Source organism: Colias eurytheme, chromosome 12 (genome assembly GCF_061535395.1).
Source record: "Colias eurytheme isolate Ceu_HAF_F1 chromosome 12, ilColEury1 Martin Lab GWU primary, whole genome shotgun sequence".
In the NCBI taxonomy this organism is placed as follows: Eukaryota; Metazoa; Arthropoda; class Insecta; order Lepidoptera; family Pieridae; genus Colias; species Colias eurytheme.
Window position 1 is genome coordinate 4100195 of NC_142991.1, and position 27687 is coordinate 4127881.

The following is a 27687-nucleotide window of genomic DNA, read 5'->3' on the forward strand; positions in this document are numbered from 1 at the left end:
AACTAGAGTAGGAACATAGATGTACACGATATGCAATTCTTACAAAATCAAATAAATCTAAGCAGTTTATAGTTACTTTATAGTTTACATTGTTCTTAAACGTTTGTTTCTTTCTATGTTAAACCCACTTTACCATTTTAATTTTTTATTCGCGGATTAATTCCTTAATGGGCTTGTAAATCAGCTTCCTTGATAACACAATCGCGAAATATAATATTATAATGTTTACGTTAATAAACATGTTTGCAAACCCGGGACCTCTTACGTTTAAAATAGTTCATGTTTGTTCATAATAGAACCACTCAAATTACCAACTGGGTTTTCCTAGAAGACGTGAGATTTCATCTCTCAATAGTCGATAGGTATTTTATGTTGCATAAATTTACTACGAATTTCATTTTTTTTAGAAGTGAATATAACAAAGTATCTTTTGGATACCATACATTTTAGACATTGTCCACATTGCTCCATTCCTTTTTAAAAATCTAGTCAGCCATCGATAAATTCTTCATACATACCTACGATTAAGAATTGTGCATCAATTGAGAAGATTACTATTTATCAAGTAATATTCATCGCTTTACAATTTTATTTACAAACTAGGAAAACAACGGCCGGTTTTTGAATTGAGAATTTGACGTAGGCGTATCAAAGTTGGTATCAAATCATGTTTAAACGCTGCTTAAATATTTTTTTATATGAAGCATAAGCTTAATCAAATCAATTCTCAATTCAGAAACCGGCCTATGATCGCTTTCCAAGAATGGCATAAAGATAAAATTATGACAAGAAAGTACAAGCTACTGTAATGGCCGGATGAGTCGTGCGTGCGGTGCGGTGCTACGAACACCTCTGTAATGCTCGGGATCTGAAAATTGAGAATTTTGAATTAATTTAAAGACACTACTTATCTTTATTATTTTATTAAGGGCCGATTTTTCAATACTTGGATAAAACGTATCCGTCCAATAAAGTATTACACGATAATATTAAAATGTCACGTAAACTGTCAAATACGGGAAATTAGAATACGTTTTTAAAATGGTAGTTTTATACATTATTCGACCAATAAGTTTTATCCAAGCATTGAAAAATCGGCCCTAAAAACCCTAAGTTGTTTTTGAAGTTATTGACGAGTTGGGTAACACGAAAGTCAGGTTGCCCGAATCGAGGCAAGCGATCAAAATGTATTCGATTTTATATATATAAGAAAAGACATAAGTATAAACCTGTCTATCCCTTTGAAACATCATTGCTCTACCCCGATTTTATTCAGAAATAAATCTTTTAAATACCTACATATTCCTGACGCGACGATGTCTTGTTTACAAATTTTTATACGGTACGGTATCGTACAATTTTCATATACAATGCAGGTTTGTCGAAAATGTATTTCATCACGATTAGTGTTGCCGAACTATCGATAGTTTGACTATCGATAGTTGACCTTGAAAATAAGTCAGAATATCGATAGCACTATCGATAGTATCGATATTATCGATACTATCGATACTATCGATAGCGTTAATCATGGAATACTATTGATGAACTGCAATAGTATCGATAAAATCGATAGTATTGATTGCCAATAGTTGCTATACTATCGATACTGTCGATAGTATCGATACTATTGCTACTGAATATTGCAACTACAATCGATACTATCGATAGTACTGATACTATCGATAGTTTTGAGCTATCGATAGTAGTAAATTGTGCAATAGTATTGTTCACGATTTCTTGGTATAATGGGTCAGTCAATGGGCTTATTGGATTACGAATTAACGAACTAAAAAAAATGGATTGTACAAAGCGCCAATAAATAACTTGAAAAGTATTATAACCAAACATCTAGTTCTCTGTCATCCACTATAATATCTATACTAATATTATAAAGAGGAAAAGTTTGTAAGTATGTATGTATGTATGTATGTATGTATGGTTTTCACGCAAAAACTACTGGACCGATTTAAAAAATTCTTTCACCATTAGAAAGCTGCATCTTTACTGAGCAACATAGGCTATATTGCATTTTCAAAAAAATTAGAGATCCTTACCAAAAATGCAATAATGTAACCCAAGGTGTAAAAAAATCCTCAATAAAACTTCTGTCATCGCGTGCGCTGCGGAATCTATTGAAGATAGAACAAAAAAATGTTCTACGGTATTATAGAATGGATCAATATCTACGAGAAAGTCCGCGATACCATATGTCCATCTTCAGTAGTTATGTTACTACAACAACTTTTTTACGTTTTCAAAGTAAATAGAAGTGCCGACAGTAATCAAACCATGTTATCCATACACATATATTAATCCTTATCCCATTAAATGATGTTTTATTATAGACTGTTTCAATACCAGCAAAATACTTTTTAAATGAAAAGAATTGGATATTCCATTCAAAAGATATAACGAATTTTTTAAAGTGTCAATCTACAGAAAATAGTAGGTATACTGTTCGAGCAGGCCGTAGTGCGGGGGTCACGGAGGAATTCTACCAATATGCGTCTTGACGGAACACAGTGGGGTTTTGGTCGGTAGGAATCCGACATAACCCACGGCCCCTCCCCCGGAGGCCGTGGGTATCTATGAAAGATTTCCCCACTAAAACAAAAAAAAAGGCCGTAGTGCGGGACGGGGTAAAGGTGATTTTCATGTGATTAAAAATTAAACCTATAGTCCGACCTATAGTAGACTTTTCACTGTAACGATATCGCTATCTATGCGAGTGAAACCGCAGGGCATTGCTAGTTATTGATAAAGCAATACTATCGAGAAAAAGGTCACTATCGATGGGACGATATTATCGATAGTATCGATAGTTCGTTCGATATTGAGCTTCGATAGTATCGACACTATCGATAGTATCGATAGTTCGTTCGATATTGAGCTTCGATAGTATCGATACTATCGATGGTATTGCTATGTGTCGATAGTATTTACGCTTATAGGACTATCGATACTATCGATAGTATCGACACTATCGATAGTATCGATAGTGCTATCGATACTATTGCTTTTCCCCAACTATCGATAGTTAATCGATAGACTATCGATAGTGGACTATCGAGCGGCAACACTAATCACGATACGTGCAGTGAAACCCAAGGGAGACGTTACATGACGAAGGATGGAATCTTATTTCGTGAAATTCACCATTTAGGTTTCTTATATTATGAATGGTCTGAGTAAAAATGGCTAAATCATTGGACGATACTACAATAAGATAAGACCTCAATATAACCAATTTGTTTTTTTATGTAAGTCGCAATCTAATCACAGCTGGAGCAGTGATCAGAAAAATATGTTATTCCTAACAAATATCTGACCTACATAAACCGAATGAGGCTGTCATAACAACCAAAAGGAAATTTCAATCTATTGGACGGGTGCAGATAGCAAGATGAAATCGCATCTGCTGAGTTAAGCAGATATATCTATGGAAATTTATACTTGAATGCAGTAGACGTCATTTTTATATTAGAAAATTCTTATTATGATTTACTGTTTCGCTTTGCAGGTGCGTTTAGCTCGAAAATACATATCTACTATTTACCAGCTAGTTTTGTCATAATTATGTCTGTATTTATCAAAAACTGTGTTTTACAACTGTGTCTTACAGAGTTGAATGTTAGGTATAGAGAAAAAGCCATCTAAATATTTCTTACAAATAGGTAGATTTTCTTCTTCCAACAGATTTTTAATGGCATAAACTTTTTATTATAACATAGAAACAAACTCATTACTATTTTAAAAACTGTATGCAGACGAAAATATATCTAGTGTACTGTGTAATCAGTGTACCAAGAATACAATATAGATAAAAGTTATTGAAATACTACAGATAAACAAAAAAACCTCTTTTGATTTTACCCGAGCATTTATTCATTTACCGAGAGAAATGTAACGTTTTTCCTCGAGAGTAAACAGATTTAACCAGATTAAGGTTTTAGCAGATTATCTACTTATTATTTCATGTGTGCAAAGCGGCTTTCACAATATATACGCTGTGTTGACTTATTTAAATGAGCCGAGTTGTGGGAACATTACAGGAATTTGGTAATTAATATACTTGTTTGAAAAAAGTGGTTTTTTATTTCGTATTTTGTCCGAATAGGTAGCTATATATTTAAATAAGGATTCAGTACGAGAAATGAATCACAAAATAGGAAACAATGGTGATCGAGGCAATTCAATGTATAAAAATAATGTTAAAAAAGGAAACTAAAAATAAACTAAAATTCGAAGAGATAGCAAGATAGCTTACGGATGAAGGAGTGACGATATGAAGTGATGATCGCTACAAAGATTTTGGATCCCATTGCACTGTCGGTATCGTCCAAGAACATCCACCCCTAGTGAAACATAAAAATAAGAGAGATAAATAAAAAAAATAAATAAAAAGCAGTTGATAAATATTTTATGCTTATAGGTACTCTTCCGATCTTTTAAAATCAACTACCGTTTTGCTCCGTGTAGATATATAGAAGAAAGAAAGATGTAGGTAGGTATATTTCCATCAATCCAATAAAATTTGCGAATTTATAATTTTTAAGATTTTATTTCGCTATATTTAAGAGGATGAGATAAAAGTATGCCGCTAAGTGAGTAATTCGAAGCGTCAGTTGAGCCAATTATTAAAATGACACATCGTACGTAACAGGCGGAAGAGCGCTCTTTATTCTATTAAGACTTCTGACTTGAACATTCGTCAAGCATCTCGGATTCTGTGCAATGAAATATCTCCTTAAATTAAGATTTAAATTTGGCTTGAAAACATTTTGTGAAATTTGTTACATCTCAGTGCTAGCGTGAACTGATAAGAAGAGGTCCACCATAGTACAAAAAAATTGAAGTTTACCTCCAATAAACAAATTTGTAAAGTTTAGGATAATTTGTAAAGTTTAGGACTATCAGACCAGTATAAAATCACACAATTTAGGATTTTATTAAGGTTAAAGAAATGTTGTGTGGTTTTATGAAACCACGGTAAAAGTGAAACTTACGCACAAAATTATCGTATTTGTACGATAATTATTAGTTATATAATTATTTAAGAAGGTTAAATGGCTTAGTTTTGGACATTTTTGAAAAGTTACAATAATTAAAAAAACACCCAAATTCGAGTCGAACTCGCGCACGAAGGGTTCCGTACTATCATCTATAGTAAAATCACGTTTGTTGTAGCTGTATATTGAGCAAACAAAATACGAAAAAAATACGTTTATTGTATGGAGACCTCCCTTAATATTTCTTTTTTTTTTGTATTTGTCGTTATAGCGGCAACGGAAATACATCATTTATCACGGTTTATGAGATACAGCCTGGAGAGTGGAGACAGCGGAGGCTTAATAATAGGGTCCCGTTTTGTCCTTTAGGTACGGAAACCTAAAAACTATAGGTAGGTAATTGAAGTTAATGTCAATTAATTAGGTAAGTGTATTCGCCAACCCGCACTTGGCCAGTGTGGTGGATTATGGCCTGTATCCTCATAGGAGGCCCGTGTCCCAGCAGTGGGAACGTATGTGGGCTGATGATGATGATGATGATGATGGTGATGATTATAATGGTGATGGTGGCGATGATGATGATGGTGATGATGGTGGTGATGATGATTATGGTGGTGGTGATGGTGATGATGATGGTGGTGATGATGATGATGATGATGGCCGGTGATGATGATGATGGTGATGATGATGATGATGATGGTTATGATGATGATTATGAAAGTCACCTGTGCGGCGCGCGGTGCGGCGAGCCGGGCGGCGAGGCGGCGGGCGACAGCGCGGGCGTGGCGGGCGCGGACGCGGCGCGGCGCGAGTACGCCGAGCCGCCCACCGCCACCGCCGTGCCGCCGCCCACCGGGTCCGTCACGCGCGTCACGCTCAGACCCGACACCGAGCGGCTCGGCCGGGACGGCACTGCTCGGGAATAATACATATAAATAAATAATAAATAAATAAATAAATAAATATTATAGGACATTATTACACAAATCGACCTAGTCCCACAGTAAGCTCAATTAAGGCTTGTGTTGTGGGTACTAGACGACGATAAATATAATATTTAATAAATACATATATAGATAATAACACCCAGACCCAAGAACAAATAATTGAGTTCATCACACAAATATTTGCCCTGACCGGGGATCGAACCCGGGACCGTCGGCTCAGTAGACAGTTACTTTACCACTGCGCCAACCACGTCGTCAAATAAATAATTCGTCAACAACAACAGTCGTCAACAAATAAATAAATATTTCAGGACAATTTTCCCATACGACCCCAGATGGCTATGGAAACCAGATGGCTGATAAACATACATATATAATTTTAAATAAATAATAATTAACATCCAGACACAGAGCGAACATGTAACGAACTATATTCATCACACAAAATATATTTGCCCCGGGTGGAAATCGAACCCACGACCTCTGACATGGAAGGCACTACCGACCGAGCCAACCGGTCAATCAGAAATAGTCAATAAATTATCTATTTTCACATAAGGATTTGACACAGGTCACATGCCAAGCGCGCCAGCATTGGCACCAACCAGCATACAGTATATCAGTGACAATTTAAATAAAATCAATAATCAATTAAAATTTACAGAAAAGAATATAGAATAGATAATAGAATGTAATGTCCCGTCTGGTAATCGCATCCCATGACCCATCCCATCCCGTCTGGTAAGAGACATTTTAAACTTCAACTAAAAACAGCGCTTTGTTTTGATGAGTAGTTATAAGGATTTTGCGTATCTTAACCCTATCTACTATCGGTCTGTGATGATGAAAATATAAATAGAAATATATAATAAAAAGCCCAAACATATTTATAGACTACAAGCCCGCATAGGACAAAAATATGGGTCAAATGAACCACCAGGGGACATATCTAGAACGATAGCAGAGCAAAAAATAATAAGATTCATCACTATGCCGTCACTTGTAAGCTGTCCAACTGAGTGCAGATGAGAATTGAAAAGTACAGGTAGACTCGGTAAATTTTGGTCATATATTTTTGTACGGCATTCTTAACCATCGATAGATCCATTAAAAATAATAAGAAACCGCTCAGTGCCGTACAAAAATGGTGGTCCACCAAGTCGGAATTTTTATTTAATTTCCGAGAGTTACCGGGGGTAAATTTGGTCATTTGACCATGTACGGCATCTGTGTCATACTATTGCTATACTGCTTTTAATCCATTATTCCGCAACGCCGTACAAAAATCATGGGGACAAGGGGAAAAAATCGAGAGTTGTAATCCCCTCTCTTTCCCCACTCCAGGGGGTCATTTGACACAACACGAAATAAATTTATTTTTAAAGTATTTTATGCATAGATAATATTTTTTCATGTGCCGTACATTTTCGTTGGTTCAAAGGGGAAAAATCTGAAAAAGAAAAAAAATCCATATAACGAAATGTTTGCTTTATATTCTTATAATAAAATATAAATATACATTAATATTAAGAAGCTCGAGGTGGTTAATTATCACCTTGGAAAGTCGGAGTCAGGTGGAATGGACTCCGTTAAATTGATGAACTAATAAAAAAGCTATGAACGAAAAGATGTGAATTATATGCAATCAGTCAATGAATACAGGTAAAGTCACAAGCAAATGCTAGTAATATATACATATTCAAAATGTACAAGTAAAGCGCTTTCAAATGATACCAAACACTGCGTATTTATCTTAACTTTATTTTTTTACTCTGTATGTTTTGTCCGCTAGAGGGCGCCACATTAGATTTTGTGAAACCCCATATAGCCTTTAGCTAGCTGGTCGCTGGTTATCCAGTGAAAAATTCAGACGCTTCTAATGATATGTCATTTGTTGAATTCTGATAAGTAGTTTAGAAGTTACGAGGGAATAGATGAACATACATACATGACCTGTAAACAACCATAACCCTCCTTTTGCTTTGCCGTAGTTGGGTAAAAATATGTTAATGCCGTACTGTATCAAATGGCCATAAAGCACCCTTAAAATTGTAGCTTTCGTCGCTTTCATCAGCCTAAAAGATGTGGTCTGCACAAAAATGTACGGCATCGTTTTTTCCTAATTTATCTATGTTAATACTATTTAAAACAACGGATAAAGTGTAGAAAACTATTATATTTCATTAATCTACGATGTTTAAACTTTAACAAAATTTCTGGTTTTGCATTTCTCTATAACTTTTTTTAGAACGGTTTCTTTTGAACGGCAATACTATACAACAATTGAATTTTACAATATCATGTTAAAAAAAAAGTTCCCGTACAGGGTCAAATGACCTTACAGCTCTTTATATCAAGAATTCGATGAAATTAAGATGATTATTGGTATACATTTAAAAGAACAATTATTTTTTGACGGCATTGCTTTTAATAGTACTTTTGAGTGCTAGATAATGTTTTGGAACCGAAGCCGTACTTAGTCAAATGACCCCCTGGAGTGGGGAAAGAGAGGGGATTGCAACTCTCGATTTTTTCCCCTTGTCCCCATGATTTTTGTACGGCGTTGCGGAATAATGGATTAAAAGCAGTATAGCAATAGTATGACACAGATGCCGTACATGGTCAAATGACCAAATTTACCCCCGGTAACTCTCGGAAATTAAATAAAAATTCCGACTTGGTGGACCACCATTTTTGTACGGCACTGAGCGGTTTCTTATTATTTTTAATGGATCTATCGATGGTTAAGAATGCCGTACAAAAATATATGACCAAAATTTACCGAGTCTACCTGTACTTTTCAATTCTCATCTGCACTCAGTTGGACAGCTTACAAGTGACGGCATAGTGATGAATCTTATTATTTTTTGCTCTGCTATCGTTCTAGATATGTCCCCTGGTGGTTCATTTGACCCATATTTTTGTCCTATGCGGGCTTGTAGTCTATTACTAGTCTTGTATCTATATAACTTACCGCCAGTGTAGCTATAAAGGCCAGCGGGAGAAGACCGCGGCCGGTAGCCAGAAGCAGTGGAAGCTGTGGAAAGTGTTGAGGGCGAACGCTTCAAACCCGAGGAGTCTCCCGCGCCAGACGCAGACGGTCTGCGGCGGGGCTGCCTCTTGGAGCCGGTCCTACATACACCTATAGGACAGGAATGTATACGGGTGGTAGAATAGTGGAAATCATCACAGTTTCAATTCACAAAAGCATAAACATCACGGGACTGGAACATGCTTCCTGAATCTGTGTTCCTCGACGAGTACAATATGGGGGTTTTCAAGCGTAGAGTGAACAGGTACCTTCTAGGGAAGCGCGTACCATCTTAGACCACATCTCAGCTCAACATCAGGCGAGATTGTGGTCAAGCTCTTCCCTATCGTCAATAAAAAAAAATAAAAAAAACCGGGTGGCACTCGGGGACTGCCGCGGTAAAGCTATAGCATGCTATGCCTTCAAGCCACACCACGCCCGTCGTCGTGGGGAGCGTGAGGTTTTTCGTTACTAAATTTCTAAATTCGGTCCCCGCGCTCAAAGTCCGCGATAGAAGCTATGTAATGGCTTAAAACATAGATAAAATATAAAAGAAATTGAAACCGTTCTTACCGACCTGTCGGGCACTGTCTGCCCATGGCGCACTTGCCCTCGCAGATCGTCCGCTGGCTCAGCATGGTCTGATACGAATCGAGCATGACACGACACTCCGCTATGTCACTGTCAGCAAGCGCTAGGGACGGGTATCGTTCTTTTAAACGTCTTCTCTCCTAAAATAGGGAAATGGTGTTTAAATATCAATATACGACTAGCAAACCGGGCGAACTCCGTTTCGCCACCAGAGACACCTTTTCTTTGCTATAAACCTCACGGAGCCCTAGACCTTTCCAACGAATGCAAATTCGTGCGTTCTGGAGTTATAGCGTCAGGAAGGAAAATCCGACTTATTTTTATATAGTAGAATATGCGGTATTAAAGAACACAAACGAACACAAACGCGTAAGTAAATATTATGTAGTGCATTCCCTTTTCGACCTGCATTTTTCCCTGTTCGCGAATTCACTCAGTAACTATCATCTAATATTTTATGTTAGCAGGGATTTGGTTACCTCTAATCTAGAGACATTGCATGAATGAAAATCCCATCTTGCAATATGTAATGAGACAACCGCAAACAGGATTATGAAACTTGGTAATCCTCTAAATATTATATGTATATCATAACGTCAGAACTCACGTAACCATATTAGGAGTATCATCAAGAGATATCGCTTGCTATTTGTATTCATGTTTATTAATATTTTATTAAGCTATTCATATCAATGACTCTCGTTATCACGTGGGTGGGGAAAATCTAATTAAAGCGATGGTACCGTCAATCATTAAATTGGAAGTAATGTGGCGGTTCGGTAAGCCGTTAATCGTAATTGTTCTACACAAAGGTATTAAATCGTTTTGTTTCAATTAGTGTTCAGTCTGAATGGCTTTTGGTTAACGAGATATGCGATTAATTAGTATCATAATTACGAAACTTGTGGATTTTTAAACCTGAACATTTATATTTAGTTACACAATTTCGTACTTGTATCAATTTAATTTGTAGATCTTTTGCTGTTTTAAACGGGCATTGGGTATCGCAAAATATGTTTCATTTGGTCGATATTATATTAAGTTAAAAATTCAAAGAATCAAAATACGTACCTAATGGTAGTCTACCTAAACACTATAACCTATTCTAACTTAATATTTAAACGGTAATACAAATTCAATTATTCAATGGCCCAATTAGATTCCAATTTAACACCAGGGGTTCGATATTGATGACATAACGCTATTTATGCACTTAAAACTTGCATACACCTAATCTTATGATTTTCAAAGCTAGCATCATCGCAACGATAACAAATATGTATTTATCAACAGTTTCATTTAAATAGGCTACGCTCCCACATAGTTAACTGTATTTAAGTACAAGATACGCCGTTTCATTCAGGTAGTTAACAAAACGGCGCCGTTTGACCAAGAGCCTAGGCCATTTATAAAACGACTGATTCAACCAACTGGTTCCGACAAGGCTCTTTTAAAATAATACTTACTTCAACAAGTTTATAAGTCTCAAAGTCCTGGAGTTGTCTAAGAAAGCCAAGATTAGGGTTCGCCACAGCGCGGCCAGCTCGCACCACCTTGAGAGCTTCGCGCCAGGAGAGAGGTGTCACTGACATTATGTACGCTACCGCCACGGTCACGCTTCGCGACATTCCCGCTAAGCTAAAATGTTACAAGTATTATTTATTTTTTCATTTACTATAAGATGAGACAAAGTTTATTAGTTATCTAGATATAGTTTTTATATCAAAGTTTATACATTTAAAACATATATGAATTCAGAATTTAATTATTCAATCCTTATTCGCTATTTCAAACATTTTAAATCGAACTGTACAAAAACATTACAATATTTTGTTTGGGTATACCTAGTACCTACCCCTATATAGATACAGAATTAAAAATAAGTAAACAATAATAATAAATTGTAAAATGGTAAATTGAAATGGAGTGGTGCAGGTCTGCCGACATAATGTATTGCTATTTTTATTATATGTATTTCTCGTAAAATAATAAACTAATAAAAATGCCATTACATCGCATGTAGCTTTATTTTATTGTTAATTTTCCGATTAGGTTCACCTATATTTAAACATACGAAAGCACTGTAAGCTCCAATTTATGAATTATACCTAGATTATGGAAGAATTTTAAATGAGAATCGGTGGTAAATGTAATAATTTTATGACGATTCAAAAGTGCTTTTATAAGAAGTCTAATTGAATAAATAATTGTTTGAGTTTGAGTTTGAATCGCTGATCATAAATCAAAAACAAAATGTAGCAATTAAAACGAGACCGCATATGTTTTGATCGCTTTAGCATATTGCACTCATATCGTTAATTAAATTTAACTATGACATTACCATCTGCACATAAGGCTGATTGTAATCAGCCTTATGTGCAGAATACGAATTAAATATATGATTCGGATTGTACACCTAATAGTTAACATAGTAGACATAGGTATCTATATTTGGAGAAGATACTGATTTTTTTATACAATAAAAATAATAAATTTAAATAAGGCCACATATCGAAGTTGAATAGATGATTATTTAAACCGCCAACCCAACTCATTTTATGTTACAGAGGGGTACCTACTTTGCGTTTGATTAACCTTACATAATAAAATAGTTACGCCTGTGTGAGTTTTCAATAAGCCCCTAGGTATCGATATAAAAAAGCGATAACTTCGCTTAACATATTGATTTTCTGTATTATAACGATAGGTTTGTCATGAGCTTCTCTAATATCGCCAATAAGTAATAGAAAAAAATCCATATATACGTGTATAGTAGACCTTATACTTAATAGTTTTCAGTACAAGGAATAAAAAAAATACAATCATATTGAATGTAACAAATGCGCCATTTCATTCACGAAAAAATATATGGAATACATTTCCCGATAACATTCCACCTTTTTTATATTATTCTAAGATTGCATCTATCTACCTATACCTAGTCCTATACCTATGTTAGAAACAAACAGAAAGGAAAGTTAAGTATAAGAATAGTTCAAAAGTAGGCGCTAATCAATTGTAAATATGTGAACCGTTTGTAGAATATAAAGGAGAAATCCTTTATTCGTCGCAAGATTATTGGATATTGCTTCGAATGAACTTCGTGCCGTTGGGAACTGTTAAATTGCTTTGAGCTCCGAAATCCACGTGTAAACATTTTCATCGATGTTGTTTAGTACTCTGGTACGAAAATAATGAAATATCATAGACGTTTTAACTACTTTTGGCTTGTGAGGAATGGTACAACAGTGCCTAATATATTTTTAAGTATGATTAATGGTCATATATACCTATATTATAAGTGGGAAATAGTTGTTTACTATATTTCTATACAGTTGTCAATAAATTCTCACAAAGTTAAAACAGAGTTGAAATGGAAATTCAAAACTTAAAGTCGATTTCAAAAAACGTTGCTTTCATAAGTCTCGGTGCCGATTACATCACGTGCATATAAATCTCGTACCGAGTGTGCAGTTGTGGCTCCGTGCCAGAATAATTGAAGATGGGTTGTTATCACGCTATTTTTAAGGTTATTTTACTTAGTTATGGTAATAATATAAACGTCAAATTGAAAAGCTAGATTGGATCTTGAAGAATCAATTCAGAATACCTGAATGACAAAGCCTTTGTATTTTCTTGTTATCGAAATAAAGGGGCAATAGTTTCCATTTTATGCTAGACAATTCACAACATTTTAAAATTTAAAGTATCAAGTTAGGTATTAATTGGACAGTCGAATCGCAATCCTTAAACTGAAGCTGAAGCTGAAGAATTTGTTTGTTTGTTTGAATGGTTAAACGCATTGAACTTTCACATAATATCTTATATATAAAATTCTCGTGTCACAATGTTAGTCTGCATACTCCTCCGAAACGGGTGGACCGATTCTCATGAAATTTTCTGTGCATATCGGGTAAGTCTGAGAATCGGCCTAAAACATCTATTTTTCATATGTACCACGGGCGAAGCCGGGGCGGACCGCTAGTCGTAATATAATATTAGTAAGATCAGATACCTAGTTCATAAGCAAATTGGAATCAAAATGTATCAAAACAATCTATTAATTTATATTTAAGTACTAAGTATAACTTTTACTCATTAGTGTAGGCTTATCGAAAGCCTGTCTTTGTCTCCAAATTTTAAACTACGTACCTAATAGATCGATCATCAGTTTTAATTTTCTTACATCATCGATGTAAGAAAATGAAAACAGACTGGTACGAAAACTTGGCCTATTAGGCTAAAAGCTTTCAATAGGTAATTAGTTTGTAATACCATTATTTTTTGCGCTATTGCGTCAGTCTGAATAAGATGAGTAAAAATAAAGGTAAAGACTAAAGATAATATGATTCAAAACAGATAGAAAAGGTGCATTTTTTGTATGAATTAACTTTTTGGATCCCTGAAATATTTGTAGATAGAAAAATTAACTTAACTATTTTCTTGGCATTGTAATATTGACAGAAATAAGAAATAGCAATAGGTACCTGATGCTTAATTTAAGATTAAGGCTCTACAATTTTATAACTAACTAATTATCCATAGCGCAGTGTTTAGTTTGCTCAAAACCGAGTTGCCCTTTTTATTACCGAGAAAGTAGGTTCATCCTATTATAAAATTGCCAACTAGGTAAAAATCAATTTTACTCACCAATGAATTAAAACATTTCCGTCACGAAGTCTCGCTGCATGAATGAAATCGTTGCACAAACTGAAGTATTGGGTCAGATTCTGATCGGGTGAATCTGATGCCATTATACATAAATAATGCTTGTCCTGAAAGCAAATTATAACTTTGAAAATAACCGATATGAATATGATGATCTTGTCAAAGGTAGGTGTATGTATTAGTCGAAAGTCAAAACCAATAGGTTACACATATTATAAAGAGGAAAGACGTATTTTTTTTATTTGTTACGATTTAACAAAAAGAACTACTCGATCGATTTTATTGATTCCGGGTTAAGACGACCGGTCTACCGCCCATGTAGATTTTTCACGTTCTGGTCAGGGATTTTTTTTGGGCATAAGACTATCCTTATTGGTTTCTTTTTATTTGGTTTGAATAAAACATTCCAAATTTCATTGAAATTGATTTCATAGGTAGATTCAAACTTCCTAAACACATGTACATATATTTATTTGCCCCTTTTAGTTTCAAAGTTCTTTATAAAGGGAAAACACGGGTGTGCCGTTACATTATAACAAATGAAAACGGCACCAAATATCCATTGCCTTTCACTGAACCTACCCTCAAACAATAAATCATGGAGGGCGAGCCACATCCGCTACGCAACGCGGTTCGCCGCCGGTTTGTTTGCATTGTTATGCAAATATAAAAGCTTTTTGTCATTACGATTGACTAAGAGGAGTTTAAAAGCAATCTCACGTAAAAGCGCTTACACAGCGTCTACAATTTCGTGATTTTTAGCCTTTTAGGCGTCGTTTCTAAATGGAGTGAAATGAAAATGTGCATCTGGCAGACTCAGGGCAGTGGAGCGTTCAATTAACTTTACGAGATATACGAGCATACTTGACGAATGCTTAGAATATATTTTCCAAATGAAAAGGTGAATAGATTATCGCGGACAGAGGCATTCTTTGAGTACATAGTAATGAGGTTTTTTCAGTTTTTAGTAATTAAAAAACTAACTTCAAGTATGTGACCATATTATTATGAGAATTTACTTTATCTCAATTTGCTTTAATTTTGTCATATTCTGTTCAGGTAATTAAAATGAAAAAAATCTATTTTAGCTATTACATTTTCTATTCAGGATAAAATTTAAAATGAAAACCAGCATAGACTTCATATCAAGGGCGAAAGCGGTTATCATTGTAAACTATTCACACGATCATTTTAAATTCAGTCTCAAGACTAACACAGTCATAGCATACTAAATTGTTTCGTTAGTGTCTAGGGAATAGACCCATTTAAAGTTGAGAAATGAATCTACGTGACGACCTAATAATGATTATGTTTATTTTTTCCTTTATATATAGAATGTCCTCTTATAAATGGTAGTAGGATATGGAATGATGTAGGGTTATCAATGGGTAAATTGAATGAGCAATTAGAACGTGGTAATCATAAAAAAATACTTGAGATACGTTTACCTCTGGTAGCTAGTGGCTTTTTATAACTGAATGGAACTGCTAAAAGATGGAAACTAAATATAAATTCATTAAAATTTGTAACAGCAAGCCTTTAATGAAAAGAGCCGGAAAGCTATGTTAGAACTTCCAACTTACAATGATTACATCCATTTCACATATGACTACATAGCTCTCGCATACCACTATGCAGTTTAATTAATACTCTACAAAGCACAGAAGGGTCTTTGTACTGCCTACATTCCCTAGTTCTGTTAATGGCTATATTTCGTGCAACATTCGTGGACTAGTTTCGACTCATTCTCTAAAATACGGCCGCGTCATACAATGTTAAACTACACACAAAGGATTTGTTCACAGAAATAAGAATTATAATATAATTATACAAGTTCAAAAGTCAACCGTGTTATTAAAAATGTAAAAGTTTTCTATGAGCCTTTCTGGATCGATTTTCTTTATGGGAAAGTTCAGCGGTTTAAAGCTCTATACTGAGAATAGAACGCAATACTCCAATTTAAAAACAGCGAAAGAAGGCCTACAATTTACAAAGTTAATAAATGCAATAAATATCTGCATTTATTTTTTTTTTTAATGAGCATTATAAAATTAGTTTCCTTTTCACGGTATTAAATCAATGAAAGAAACAACTCAGAACAATTCAACTGCAAAATCATCTATTGTATAATTATTCCAAGCAATAATTTCTTGCTGCAATTTTTGTTTTGTTTTTTACTTCCCGTGTGAACTACCCGGTGAAACAAATTACCCTGTAATATATTAACGTGGTTTTTCTACTGCAAGCGATGAAACTTTATTCCTGGGAATTTCGTTTGAAAAACATGAAATGATAAAGGCTCTGTGAAGCGAGAAGTTTCAAAAAATGTGAGCTTTATGTTATTAATGTTTCGTTTTTATATCTCTTTAAATACATATTATTATTAGGCTTATCTCCGTATAAGGCTATGGCTGTTGTATATTATAAGCATTAATTTATATTAAACATTTTATTCCCCGAAATAACTTCTAAGTATAATTAGACAACGTATTTTCATTTCATATTATGCAAACCGTTATCTCACAAACGTGAAAAAATAAGCAAAGGTAGACAGCTTACTCGCTCGTTTCGTTTTTATTTACAAAGGTTCGTTACGTAGCCCACAATTCTCTCGGCTTATCGTTATTAAGTTATACAAGCCTTCGTCAGCTGAATGTGAATAAATGAAGGGATGTCGAGATTAAAGCGGCGTTATTAATACCGCTGAAGGTGTAATAGGGCTGCTAACCTTATATTTATATAAAAAGTTTTGATTAGAGCTACATAATGATGTCCGCATTTTTGCATGAGCGAAAGCTCGTCCTTTGTGTATTACTTCAGGTTTTGAGACTGAAAAGTTTCTACTACTTAAATCTGAAAAAACTTATAGCTTTAATTACTCATCAAAGTTTGCCATTTATAATAAACTAGCTGAGCCCGGCGATACTACAACGCCCAACATTTCTATAACATAATATGTTTATTACTCTGGGATATAAGACACAAGTTTTATCGTACACAAGCTTCATCAAAGCATTATGATACATCAAATAGTGATTATACATATATCCAACCAGTCATACTTTCTTCTCGGTATGACTTTATTTAGTACGTATCTAATGATAGTTATATTAGTTATTATTGATTTAATAAAATATACATATTTTGATTTTCAGACAAAATAATTATGAATAAAAAGTAAAAAGGCCATTTTCTAAAGGTGCCAGCCCTACAAACACCTATGTTACACGTTGGAACATATGAGAATTTTATAGGGATGAGCATCACAGCTCTCTTAAGACGTAACAATGGCTCGATATATTGCTGAGTGGGGAATATAGATAAAAACGTATTTTAATACGAGTTTTATGTGTGTAAATCCTTGAATAATAAGCTTTAATATCTAGTTGTGTATTTAATATGGAAGAAATAGCTTTATTTCTTAAAATATCCTCATTTATAGGGTAATAGCGATTCATTAAGAAATTGATAAAAATGTGAAATGAAAATACCTAGGAAATAAAAAAAGTTGCGTGTAGGGTGTGGTCGATCGAACCTATCGCCACAACACTGATCTAAACATCAAGTCTGGCTTTATAGCGTCTAGCTAACTATCGATTTATCACAACAAAGTTAGGTATATTTTTTCACAGCGAACCTAATTCTTTTCTTTATTCAAATACGTCTGAAGTTGTTTTTCTAAGTTTTATGTTCTTGCTTCGTCGTTCTTTGCTTTCACAAACAAATAATCTCAACTATGCTATTATTAGTATTATTAGTAATTAACTATTATTAGTAATAACGTCAATGAGTTTATTAATTTATTTGTACATTCCATTTTCGCGTCACTATGATTTATCTTTCAGTTACCAATGTTGTAAGGGTATAGCCGCAAGAAGTACACACAAGCGGAGCCGTGGGCATTTAACTAGTAGGTAAAACATAAAAAGTACATACAATAAAAACGCATATAAATGTTTAAAAAATAAGCTGCGATTACAAAAAGTATTTTCCACAAATCCTACATTTAAACTACACTGTTCATTCAAGGGAAATGTGCATTTTTTAATGTGGCAATGTGGAATTTAAACTTACCTACAGAAAATTACACCCACGCTTCTCCCGTATATAATGAGGTCAATTCATATGTAAACGCGAATGTCGAAATATGTTGGATGCAGAATGTGTGTGTACTGTGTAGGTATAATAAATACACGAGTGCAAATATAAATTGCATGCATATTTCATTCAATCTCAATAATGAAATACATTCCAGAGCTTCGTTTGAACTTTGCTCGCCCACTTCTGATGTTATAATTTTTATTTAAACTACGCGATACATACAATTGTAATATGTTCAATAAATTAATGCGAATTTAATTAAACATTAGAGAAAATGGAAGCGTAGAAACGGAAAAGCGGTCATAGAATGATAACGTGAAACAAAACCTAACGGCGCGGGCAGACATCCGAATATTTATATGAGGTAATATTTTAATAGGATACAATATGCAAATGGGCGCACAACTGGTCTGAAAAGCACGATCCATCATTCTTAAAGCTGTCTCCACGAACATATGTTCAAGATAAAACCATTATTCAATGATATTCATGAGTGTACTAGCGTATCTTTACTAAAACAAATACGTCTGTGATTGAGTCTATTTTGATGAAATGTTGGCAAACACAGATTCAGGAACTAGAAACTAATGCAATCTTAATCAAATAGCCAGTATCTAGAACGAATTTAAATCTCTGAGGAAGCGTAGTCTAATTTAAAAATGTAAATGAAATGAAAAAGGTTTAATAGAAAAAGTAAAGAATAATAGAAAAAGCTGATTGATTTCTATGCGCTGATTGGTCGGTGCGGCGAATGGTTATTCAATAAAAACAATAAATTAAGTTTTAACCTTCCATGGGGAGTACTAAATCTAAAAGAGGATTACAGGTTATGAAATTCATTCACGTTGGATGCAGAACAAAACTATTTTACAAAAAACATAACAAAAAACCCCTTTTTAGTACTGGAAAAGAGAAAAAAAGATTAGTCCCTATGGCAGATGGTAGGCGTCGAGATCAAATAATAAAAGTCCATCGTCCTACATTCTAAAATACTCTGATCCCGACATAGTGTGTGGCTCTACATTAACATACGATACTTACCTGGTGTTAAGCAAATATCGGCTTTCTTTGTAGTATTCAAATACCTTTTTAACTGAATAAGTTCTGTTATTTTTTTTAATTAAAAAAGTAACTTTTTTTTACATAAGTAGATATTATATTCTTAACTGGAGTGACTATATTACCTAAGTACCTACAGAAGGTATTTCGGATTTCTTATATCTTTGATATTCAAGTAAAATCTGATTACCCTACATCACATTGAAGTATACTTATTACACAGCGACAGGAATCCGATAATTCATTCAATGAGAGTCTTCAGCCACGCCATTATTATCTTTACCGTGCTTCAGATTGCGTAGGCTATTTTTGATATTCAAATTTTATCAATTTGCCACAGCATTATTGAAAAATATCGATTCCAAATACAAACACGAACATTCATCGAGGACATTTTGTTTAATTTTATAACGTCTATCTTAATAATCTGTACAATATAGGCACAAGGTTCTAAGATATTATCTGTGACATCGGGTCAAGTCAAACGTTATAACTTATAAGCTGCACTTAGTATAAAAATAAACGCAGAAAGGAGAGTAATGTAACAAGGTTACAGACGCCTTCGTCCAAGGACTAGAAGCTTAGACTCAATGCCTTTTAGAGGAGATAATTGCTCCCTCGGGGCCTCGGTACCTACAGATCGTGATGAACTTGAAACTTTGAAACGAGAACTGAATAATGTTCATACTTTGAAGGACTCGTGTATATGTCATTATACTATTTGTGAATAATTAGCAGCTTGCCCTGGATATGTTCGGGTTAAAGAATAAAAGATGTGTAGCTTTCTAATAGCTTATTAAAGATTTATAAAACCAATGGAGTAATTTTTGTTTAAATCGTAACAAATAAACAACTCAAAATTATTACCTCGTTAATGAATAACTAATAAGTAACCTCTCGCCCTTAACTACTTATTTTATAATATAAAAAAATACTGGTGATATTCTATGGTACATTATGTAGTAGGGGTACTGAAATAATTAGATTACTCACCGAATGTATTCTTCTCGCAGCGTCGTGAATAGACAAAATGTGCGTAATTTTATATTTATCTAATTGTACTGGATCCTTTGAGTCTCTGTAATTACCCACATATAGCCCGGGAAGCACCTGAAACAATTATTAATTTTAAATAAACAAAAAATAGTAGTTGTGTATGAATTTATAAATTACGGTTAATATCTGCCTGAATTCACAGGTAATTAAACTTATAATAGTCTATGTTTATCAGAATACACCTCAGTAAATGTGATAGAAGTTTAGAATTAGTTTAGTAGTTTCAAACATAAACCTACAACTTACGACTAAGCAGTAAATCCCAAATCCCAAAGGAACCTTTAATCAACTCTTCGTTCAATGTCCATATAATAAAGTTGTCAGTTGTGTCACAGATTAGTAACTAGGTTGTGTATCATGTACTAGGTACATTTACATGGAGGCTTTTATAGTTTTTATATTGAAAATACTGAAACTACAAACATTTTTAATTTTCAGATCATTCTACTAGGTTCCTAATAAAAAAACAATTGTAAGTTGCAATCATTCCAACAATTTATATTTCGTGGTATTTCGAAATAAAAACGTTTCAATGAAAATATACTATTACAATACAACCTATATTTGCATTATATTCTGAATATTATTTTTTATTCATGCACACAACAATGGGAGTTATAAAGTTCAAACTGCAGTCTTCATTACAAATGCGGGTATACAAGAAAAATACGGCCCCAAACACAATGCATTCTGATGATAAAAGAATCTAGTAGAAAAGGGTTATGTCCGTTCTTAGACTTTAATAGATTTTAATCGACAACATTTCAAATGTCGTCTTACAGCTTCTATGAAAAACCAAGAGGAAGTTTGTTTCAGAAATGATAATAACAAGCCTTGCGGAATACATAATTGCAATGTAGATACATAATTAAAACTGTAAATTGTCATTGTCAATTATTCATCTTCTTCTTCTTCTTCTTCTTTCTTATATATAAAAATGAATCGCAAAATGTGTTGGTAAGCGCATAACTCGAGAACGGCTGAACCGATTTCGATAATTCTTTTTTTATTATATTCCTTGAAGTACGAGGATGGTTTTTATGTAGAGAAAACGTAAATATGTACCACGGGCGAAGCCGGGGCGGACCGCTAGTTCATCATAATTATTAACCACATCATTAAGAGATATGTAAAAGGGTATTTTAAACAGAAGTATCTGACAGATAATAGGTTACAGAAGTACCTTATTAGTATTGGTATTAATAATATTTTTCTTTCAGAATTTAGAAAAATATTCTCGTAAAAAGCTTCCAAAAATTTTACTAAACAACTTTTCCTTCATAGCTGTAGCATCTTAAACTTCAATTCCCTACTCTTGTAAAATAACAAAAAATTTGTTAAAATAACTCCTCGCACAGAACAATATGGAGGAAATTGTATGTTCTTTTGTTGTGAGCAAATTAGTTTCCGCGGTTGGTTAAGTGTAGCCAAAGTGCGGAGAACAATAGCTTTGCCGCGTAGAAACAAAAGTAGGTACCTCGATTATTAACAGCTATCATTTATTTCAAGCTATTAAGGTAAATAAAATGAGGGGTCGTGGTTTTAATGTCTTGAAATAACACCATAGTTAGGGTTTTCCTACACTTTTTATGTTTTGTTTATCTGTCGAAATAAAGTTCTGTATCGTTTATCGCTGCATTGTTTTTCTCTACAAAACACGTTATTATTTATGTATTAGTTTTATTTTTATGTGGCTCAAGCCATAAGACGTAGACCCATTTGTCTTGTGTCAAAAGTCTTGTGAGCTTTTCGTATATTTCATGAAACTTATGACACGGACGCGATAAAGGTGAAAACGAAATATAGTTTATAAACCTAATAAATTCCCAAATTATAATGTGATTTATAAAAATCCACGAACAATCTGAATGAACGAATTGCAATTTATGAATTGCTTTTAAAATCTGTAATAAATTATGTTATTCAAGACCAATTAATTGTTGGAAATATATTTCATACTGCATTTACATTGCGTGACTGTACCTATAGCGTGACGATGTCGTGAAACTTGTCATTTCAATGCGTCATTCGTAGCATTTAAAGCAGAGGCAAACATTTTATGTGACGAGATAATATCAGCAATGAGCACTGTCTTTGAAGTGGCACACAACTTCATTTAAAAAGTGAAATTTAAAAATATCTTAGTACATTTTCATTGGCTTATGCATCGTTACATAATTAATGTAATGGATAGAGCACTTTATTAAATCACTAATACTCTTTAGTATGTTTATGTAATGTATTATGTACCTAGTAATATTCTTAGTGGTGTTTGGGACTCATTTTATAGCACGCATCTCCTGTGTTTTAGCTACGATTTTACGGCATTGACCTTATGTTTTACGACTACAGCCAAAATGAAGCGAATGACCTTTTTGCAGGACAAATTAATAGATTTGTATTTGATTGATAAGTTCAATTAATTATCTATATGGTGACAAGCTTTGTCTCTTACTTTGTCTAGTCTGCCAAACTACAATTATTTTTCTTCTGTAAGCGTTATCTGTTAGTATAAAACCGGAAGAGAATGGATTGAGAATTATTTAATTTTATGCTTTTAGCTATATTATGGCAGTTTGTAAGCCTATTGTAATAATATTATAATTTTTAGACAAATTAAACGTAGTTGTAAAAACAATGATTTATATTAATGTTATTTATAAATAATCATACACCGACCTTCCATTGAAGCCTTGTTTAAGAGTTCTTAAGCGTGCTGACAAAAACAGTTCGAGAAGAGATGATTGTTGATACGACACGTAATGGTCTAAAGATATCCGTTTTAAAAAGTTCTTCCATTGAGCTTTAAGATAAGTTCAGAGGAGATAAAATGTGTCGATAATATCTGGCTGTTGACATTTCACTCGCTACACTGTGTTGCAGTCGACTTAATACCAATTTCAATTTAACAGACGATAGCGTTCAAGTATTTTCAATCATATAATTAGGTACATATTTATAATTTATATTAGTAACTTTAAAGAAATTTCATTTTTTTTTATTATTGGGAATATTAAAATATCGATTATTATCGACAAATGAAAATTACCAATTGCTTGATACATTGTAAGCACTAATAGGTACAAATACTGTTAACATTTTAAATGCATTCTTTTCAACTTCAAACATAATGCTTGTGTTTGAGACGGATAATTTCTCGATATTAATTTTATATAATTAAAATAGCGAAGCACATGTAAATAGATTAGGTTTACATTGGCTATATTCAATGCTATAGTTAAAATGAAGGTTTCGATACCCAACAATCTGAAAGCTCAAATCTATCAAGCCACGAATTCCTAAATAATGATCTGGATATCATTATTGAGTAGGTATCATTTATTAACTAGGTATCAATTTTACAGTAAAATGTAAATGTGGGTTCATTATATTTTATATTATATTTAGAACAAAACGATCACTGAAGCCGTTCTATTTAACAACTGAGACGACTGTTTTCAACAATTCAGAATTGCAAAGTTAAAATTTACACAAGCGCGGATTACCGGTTAAATAAACAAAAACCGGACCTATTTGCCCGCTGGGTCGCATCTTTGGGGTTTTGGCACGTTTGCGAGACTATTTCCAATTCGTTTTTACTGCAAATCGTTACATTATTGGGGACGATTACCTTTGAGTCTCGCGATTGTTAAAGAAGGCTTTATTTGCCTGTAACATACAATCAATTACGTATGATATTTGAAAGCATTTTCATATTACTACTTTCGCTTAGGTATACTGTATACATATATGCTAGATACTCAAAAGGCCAAAGAAATTCGTGTTATTTTGTCCTATTTCTGAAAAAATCAGAAGTTAATTTGGTATACCGGGTTGAACAAACTACAACAGAGCCACGGCGACATTAGCCCTAAATAATAAAATTAACTTCCCCACACTATAATTTAATTGAATGTTTTATATTATTGAAACTTTCTTAATGACTAACTTTTTTATGCGTAAGTGCCTATTGTAATCCTTATTTAAATCCTATAAAGAACTGCCTTATTCTACTTGATCCGATTGAGTGATTAGGTCCTAACTCCAGTCTCATCGGATTTTCTGTCTCATCAGATTAAGAGAGAAAGCTTATGGAGTGTTTTTTATTGTATTTTTAATATAGGTACTAGGTAGAGTACCTTGGTTGAAAGTAGTAGGTAAGTTAAAGTTAAAGTAGCAAGTAAGTCTAATCTAGATTATAATCTCTGCCGAATAACAAAGATTCAATCAGCTGTTATTGCGTATAATCGACACTCCTCCTTCCAAACTTTAACTTTTATAATATTAACCAGGTAGGATTAAGAGCAATAATGCTTATTCCTATGCTGTTTACTGCTCTTCGCCAGGATTGGTCACATAGGATTAAATCTTTTTTAAGGGTACATAAATAAACCATATACCTGCCATAAATTATTTAAAAACTGCATTAACAAAGTTTAATTAATGTAAATGTCTACCTAAAGTAATCACAAGAAAAGTGTTTTAGCGAAATAAACGCCGTATAAACTCCGTGGCCACTTAACATAACATGCCTCTTAATGTCAGGTTAACAGCCAAGTACCTAAAGTTTTCTTTGCGAAAGGGAAATAGAACGCGTATTATTAAACGAAATTGAAGTTGAAGGGATAGGTAAATATATGAACAGAAATTATATAATAATATAATATGACTCTATTATTAGATATTTTGCCACCTACATAAAAGACATAATATGTGAAGACGTAAATAATATTTTTGTGCGTTAAATATTGGTAAAAACTAAAAATATTGAGGTCTTTCTATGCATTCATTATTTTTACCAATATTTCTTTCCAAGTGCAGACATAATAATATAGTCGTTGTATCTATCGTATGTTTGAAGCGAAGAGAAAATCGGTCTACCGGCAAATTAACCATAAATTTGCTACTACAGCTACAAAAAAGGACGACTTCAAATATTGTCCGTCAAACCCGTCTACCTATATTTTATTCATAATATATAACCCAAGCACGCTAAAGCATTTTCCCCAAGGTAAGCATGTCTTGCTCTATTATTCTTGTTTATTCTTCCCAACAGGCAATTTTTAAAATAGGTTTACTTCAGGGACTCGGGGCTTACAAAAACTCTTTTGACAGAACGTTAATGCACCCACAAATAAAATTATATTATAAATATCATATACCCTATCTAATATCTAATATCTAATATCTAATATCTTCTTCTTATATATAAAAATGAATCGCAAAATGTGTTGGTAAGCGCATAACTCGAGAACGGCTGAACCGATTTCGATAATTCTTTTTTTATTATATTCCTTGAAGTACGAGGATGGTTCTTATGTAGAGAAAACGTAAATATGTACCACGGGCGAAGCCGGGGCGGACCGCTAGTATATTATAAAGGCGAAAGTTTGTAAGGATGTATGGATGTATGGATGTTTGTTACTCTTTCACGTAAAAACTACTGAACCGATTACAATGAAATTTAGCACACATATAGAGGGTAACTTGGATTAACAAATAGGATAGTTTTTATCCCGGAAATCCCACGGGAACGGGAACTATGCGGGTTTTCCTTTGCAAACGCGGGCGAAGCCGCGGGCGGAAATCTAGTATACCTATAAACCTAATTATTGTAACTCTCAATATGTTATATCGTGCTTAAATTTTTTTTTATGGATTTTAGTACGTACGAGGCACATGCGAAGAAAGTTTTAAGGCTAATCGTTAGCCTAATGGAAGGGTAAAGAGAGTATGTATTTTACTTGTTTTAAATAGTAATACATATCATATTGATGATGGTACTTGGATGCATACACATAATATGTAACTTTCTCCGTTTTGTCTTTTTTATGTATATCGTTTCTAAATTCAATGGGTTTTAGTAAGGTACTGTAAGTACAATGAATAATCTGGAAATGGACTAGATTTTTTTTATACATAAGTTAGATTTTATTACAGAAATATAATTATTATGTTATTAGTTAGTTGCTACTCTAGAGTCTAGAAAGTAACTATTTAATAATCTATGCTCTTCATTGACTCCATTGATCCCCAAAACCTATTTTAGTAAATATTTTTTTATCCAAAAAGTACTTACATAGACGATAAGTTTGATTTTAGATTAATCATAGCAATAAATAAATATGTATTATGTTTTGTCAAAGGCAAGAATAAAAAAAAATATTTAATCATATTTCACTACATAAATAAAAGTTCTATTATAATAAATTATATAAATAAAATATTATACATATTTAAATTAAGTCGTATTTTGTACTGTACTAGAAAATTTGACCAAATATTGAACTGCAAAATCATTTTTTACATTATTTTACAAATTCTCGTAGTCTGGGCTACGAAATTTACGTGCGACAAAATATCGTAGCGATGCTACGTTAACATTACGTAACCAGCCCCGCTCCATACCCTCTCCGCAGAACAACAAAAGGTATGTGAATGTGATATCACTTATTTACTTACCTTATTCATTCCATTCCCCATTTTTAATGACGTTTACTATCTAACTATCGAGTAAATTATTGTCGTTTATAACAATTTCTATAACATCTACTACGGCTAAACTTTTAACACTTTTTGTAAAATATATAATTTCAACATTTGATACAATTATTATTAAGTTGTTAATGTCAATTGTCAACATTCACATCACTATGACTACATTGTTGATACCGGTGAAACGGGATTTCGTCGATATCTTTACGACTTTTTATGTTACATATTTTGAAATTACGGTACGCCGTGTGACGCGCCAGTTTAAAAAATGTTTTGCTCGCGGAAAAACTTGCTTATTTTCGCTGAGTAAACGTGTATCGATCGCGTTTTTTGACTCGTATTATAATTTAAGTCACGGGTCGTTCGTGCAGAATGAAATACATGCAGTCATCGTTGCTGGCGGCGCGCCACTGCCGACGGCGAGTGCCGGGCTCGGGCGTCACTGCGTCTATAAACTGAAGTGGTGCTCGGCATAAATATCGATATCGATATTTTACATAAGTTTTATTAATTTATATATGTGTGATTTTCAGGTACCACGTTAACATGCCATCATAAATCGAAGTGGTTTCGTCGTAAATATCGTATCGGTATTCAACTTGTTTTATTTGCTTTTTAAGTCACCTAGGTACCTACTTACTTAGTACTTCCCAAAATTGGTTTTCTAGATTTTTTGCATGAAATATACCTACAACGATGTGCAACATTAAATAATTGAGGTGATAAT

General features: G+C 33.6%; 1 protein-coding gene across 2 annotated transcripts; it reads right to left on the reverse strand.

Moving 5' to 3' along the window:
- Positions 1-712: 712 nt before the first annotated feature.
- LOC149903912 (dual specificity protein phosphatase 22-like) lies at positions 713-27390 on the reverse strand. Of its 2 annotated transcripts, XM_090108091.1 has the most exons (9): positions 26928-27390; positions 20403-20519; positions 14232-14356; positions 11048-11219; positions 9568-9721; positions 8934-9101; positions 5738-5924; positions 4271-4358; positions 713-868 (listed from the first exon to the last, which is right to left on the reverse strand). In XM_090108091.1, the coding sequence occupies exons 1-8, from the start codon at positions 26946-26948 to the stop codon at positions 4304-4306; spliced, it is 999 nt and encodes a 332-aa protein (XP_089964217.1). In that variant the 5' UTR covers positions 26949-27390; the 3' UTR covers positions 713-868; positions 4271-4303. The 2 variants fall into 2 exon arrangements, with proteins under 2 accessions (XP_089964217.1, XP_089964218.1); XM_090108092.1 differs by lacking the exon at positions 4271-4358.
- Positions 27391-27687: the final 297 nt, after the last annotated feature.

Coding starts and splice junctions, on each gene's coding strand:
- LOC149903912 (XM_090108091.1), bottom strand. CDS start 26,948: ATGGGGAATGGAATGAATAAG. Junction 20,520..26,927: donor TGGGGAATGGAATGAATAAG/GTAAGTAAATAA, acceptor TAATTGTTTCAG/GTGCTTCCCGGGCTATATGT. Junction 14,357..20,402: donor CTGCGAGAAGAATACATTCG/GTGAGTAATCTA, acceptor ATTTGCTTTCAG/GACAAGCATTATTTATGTAT.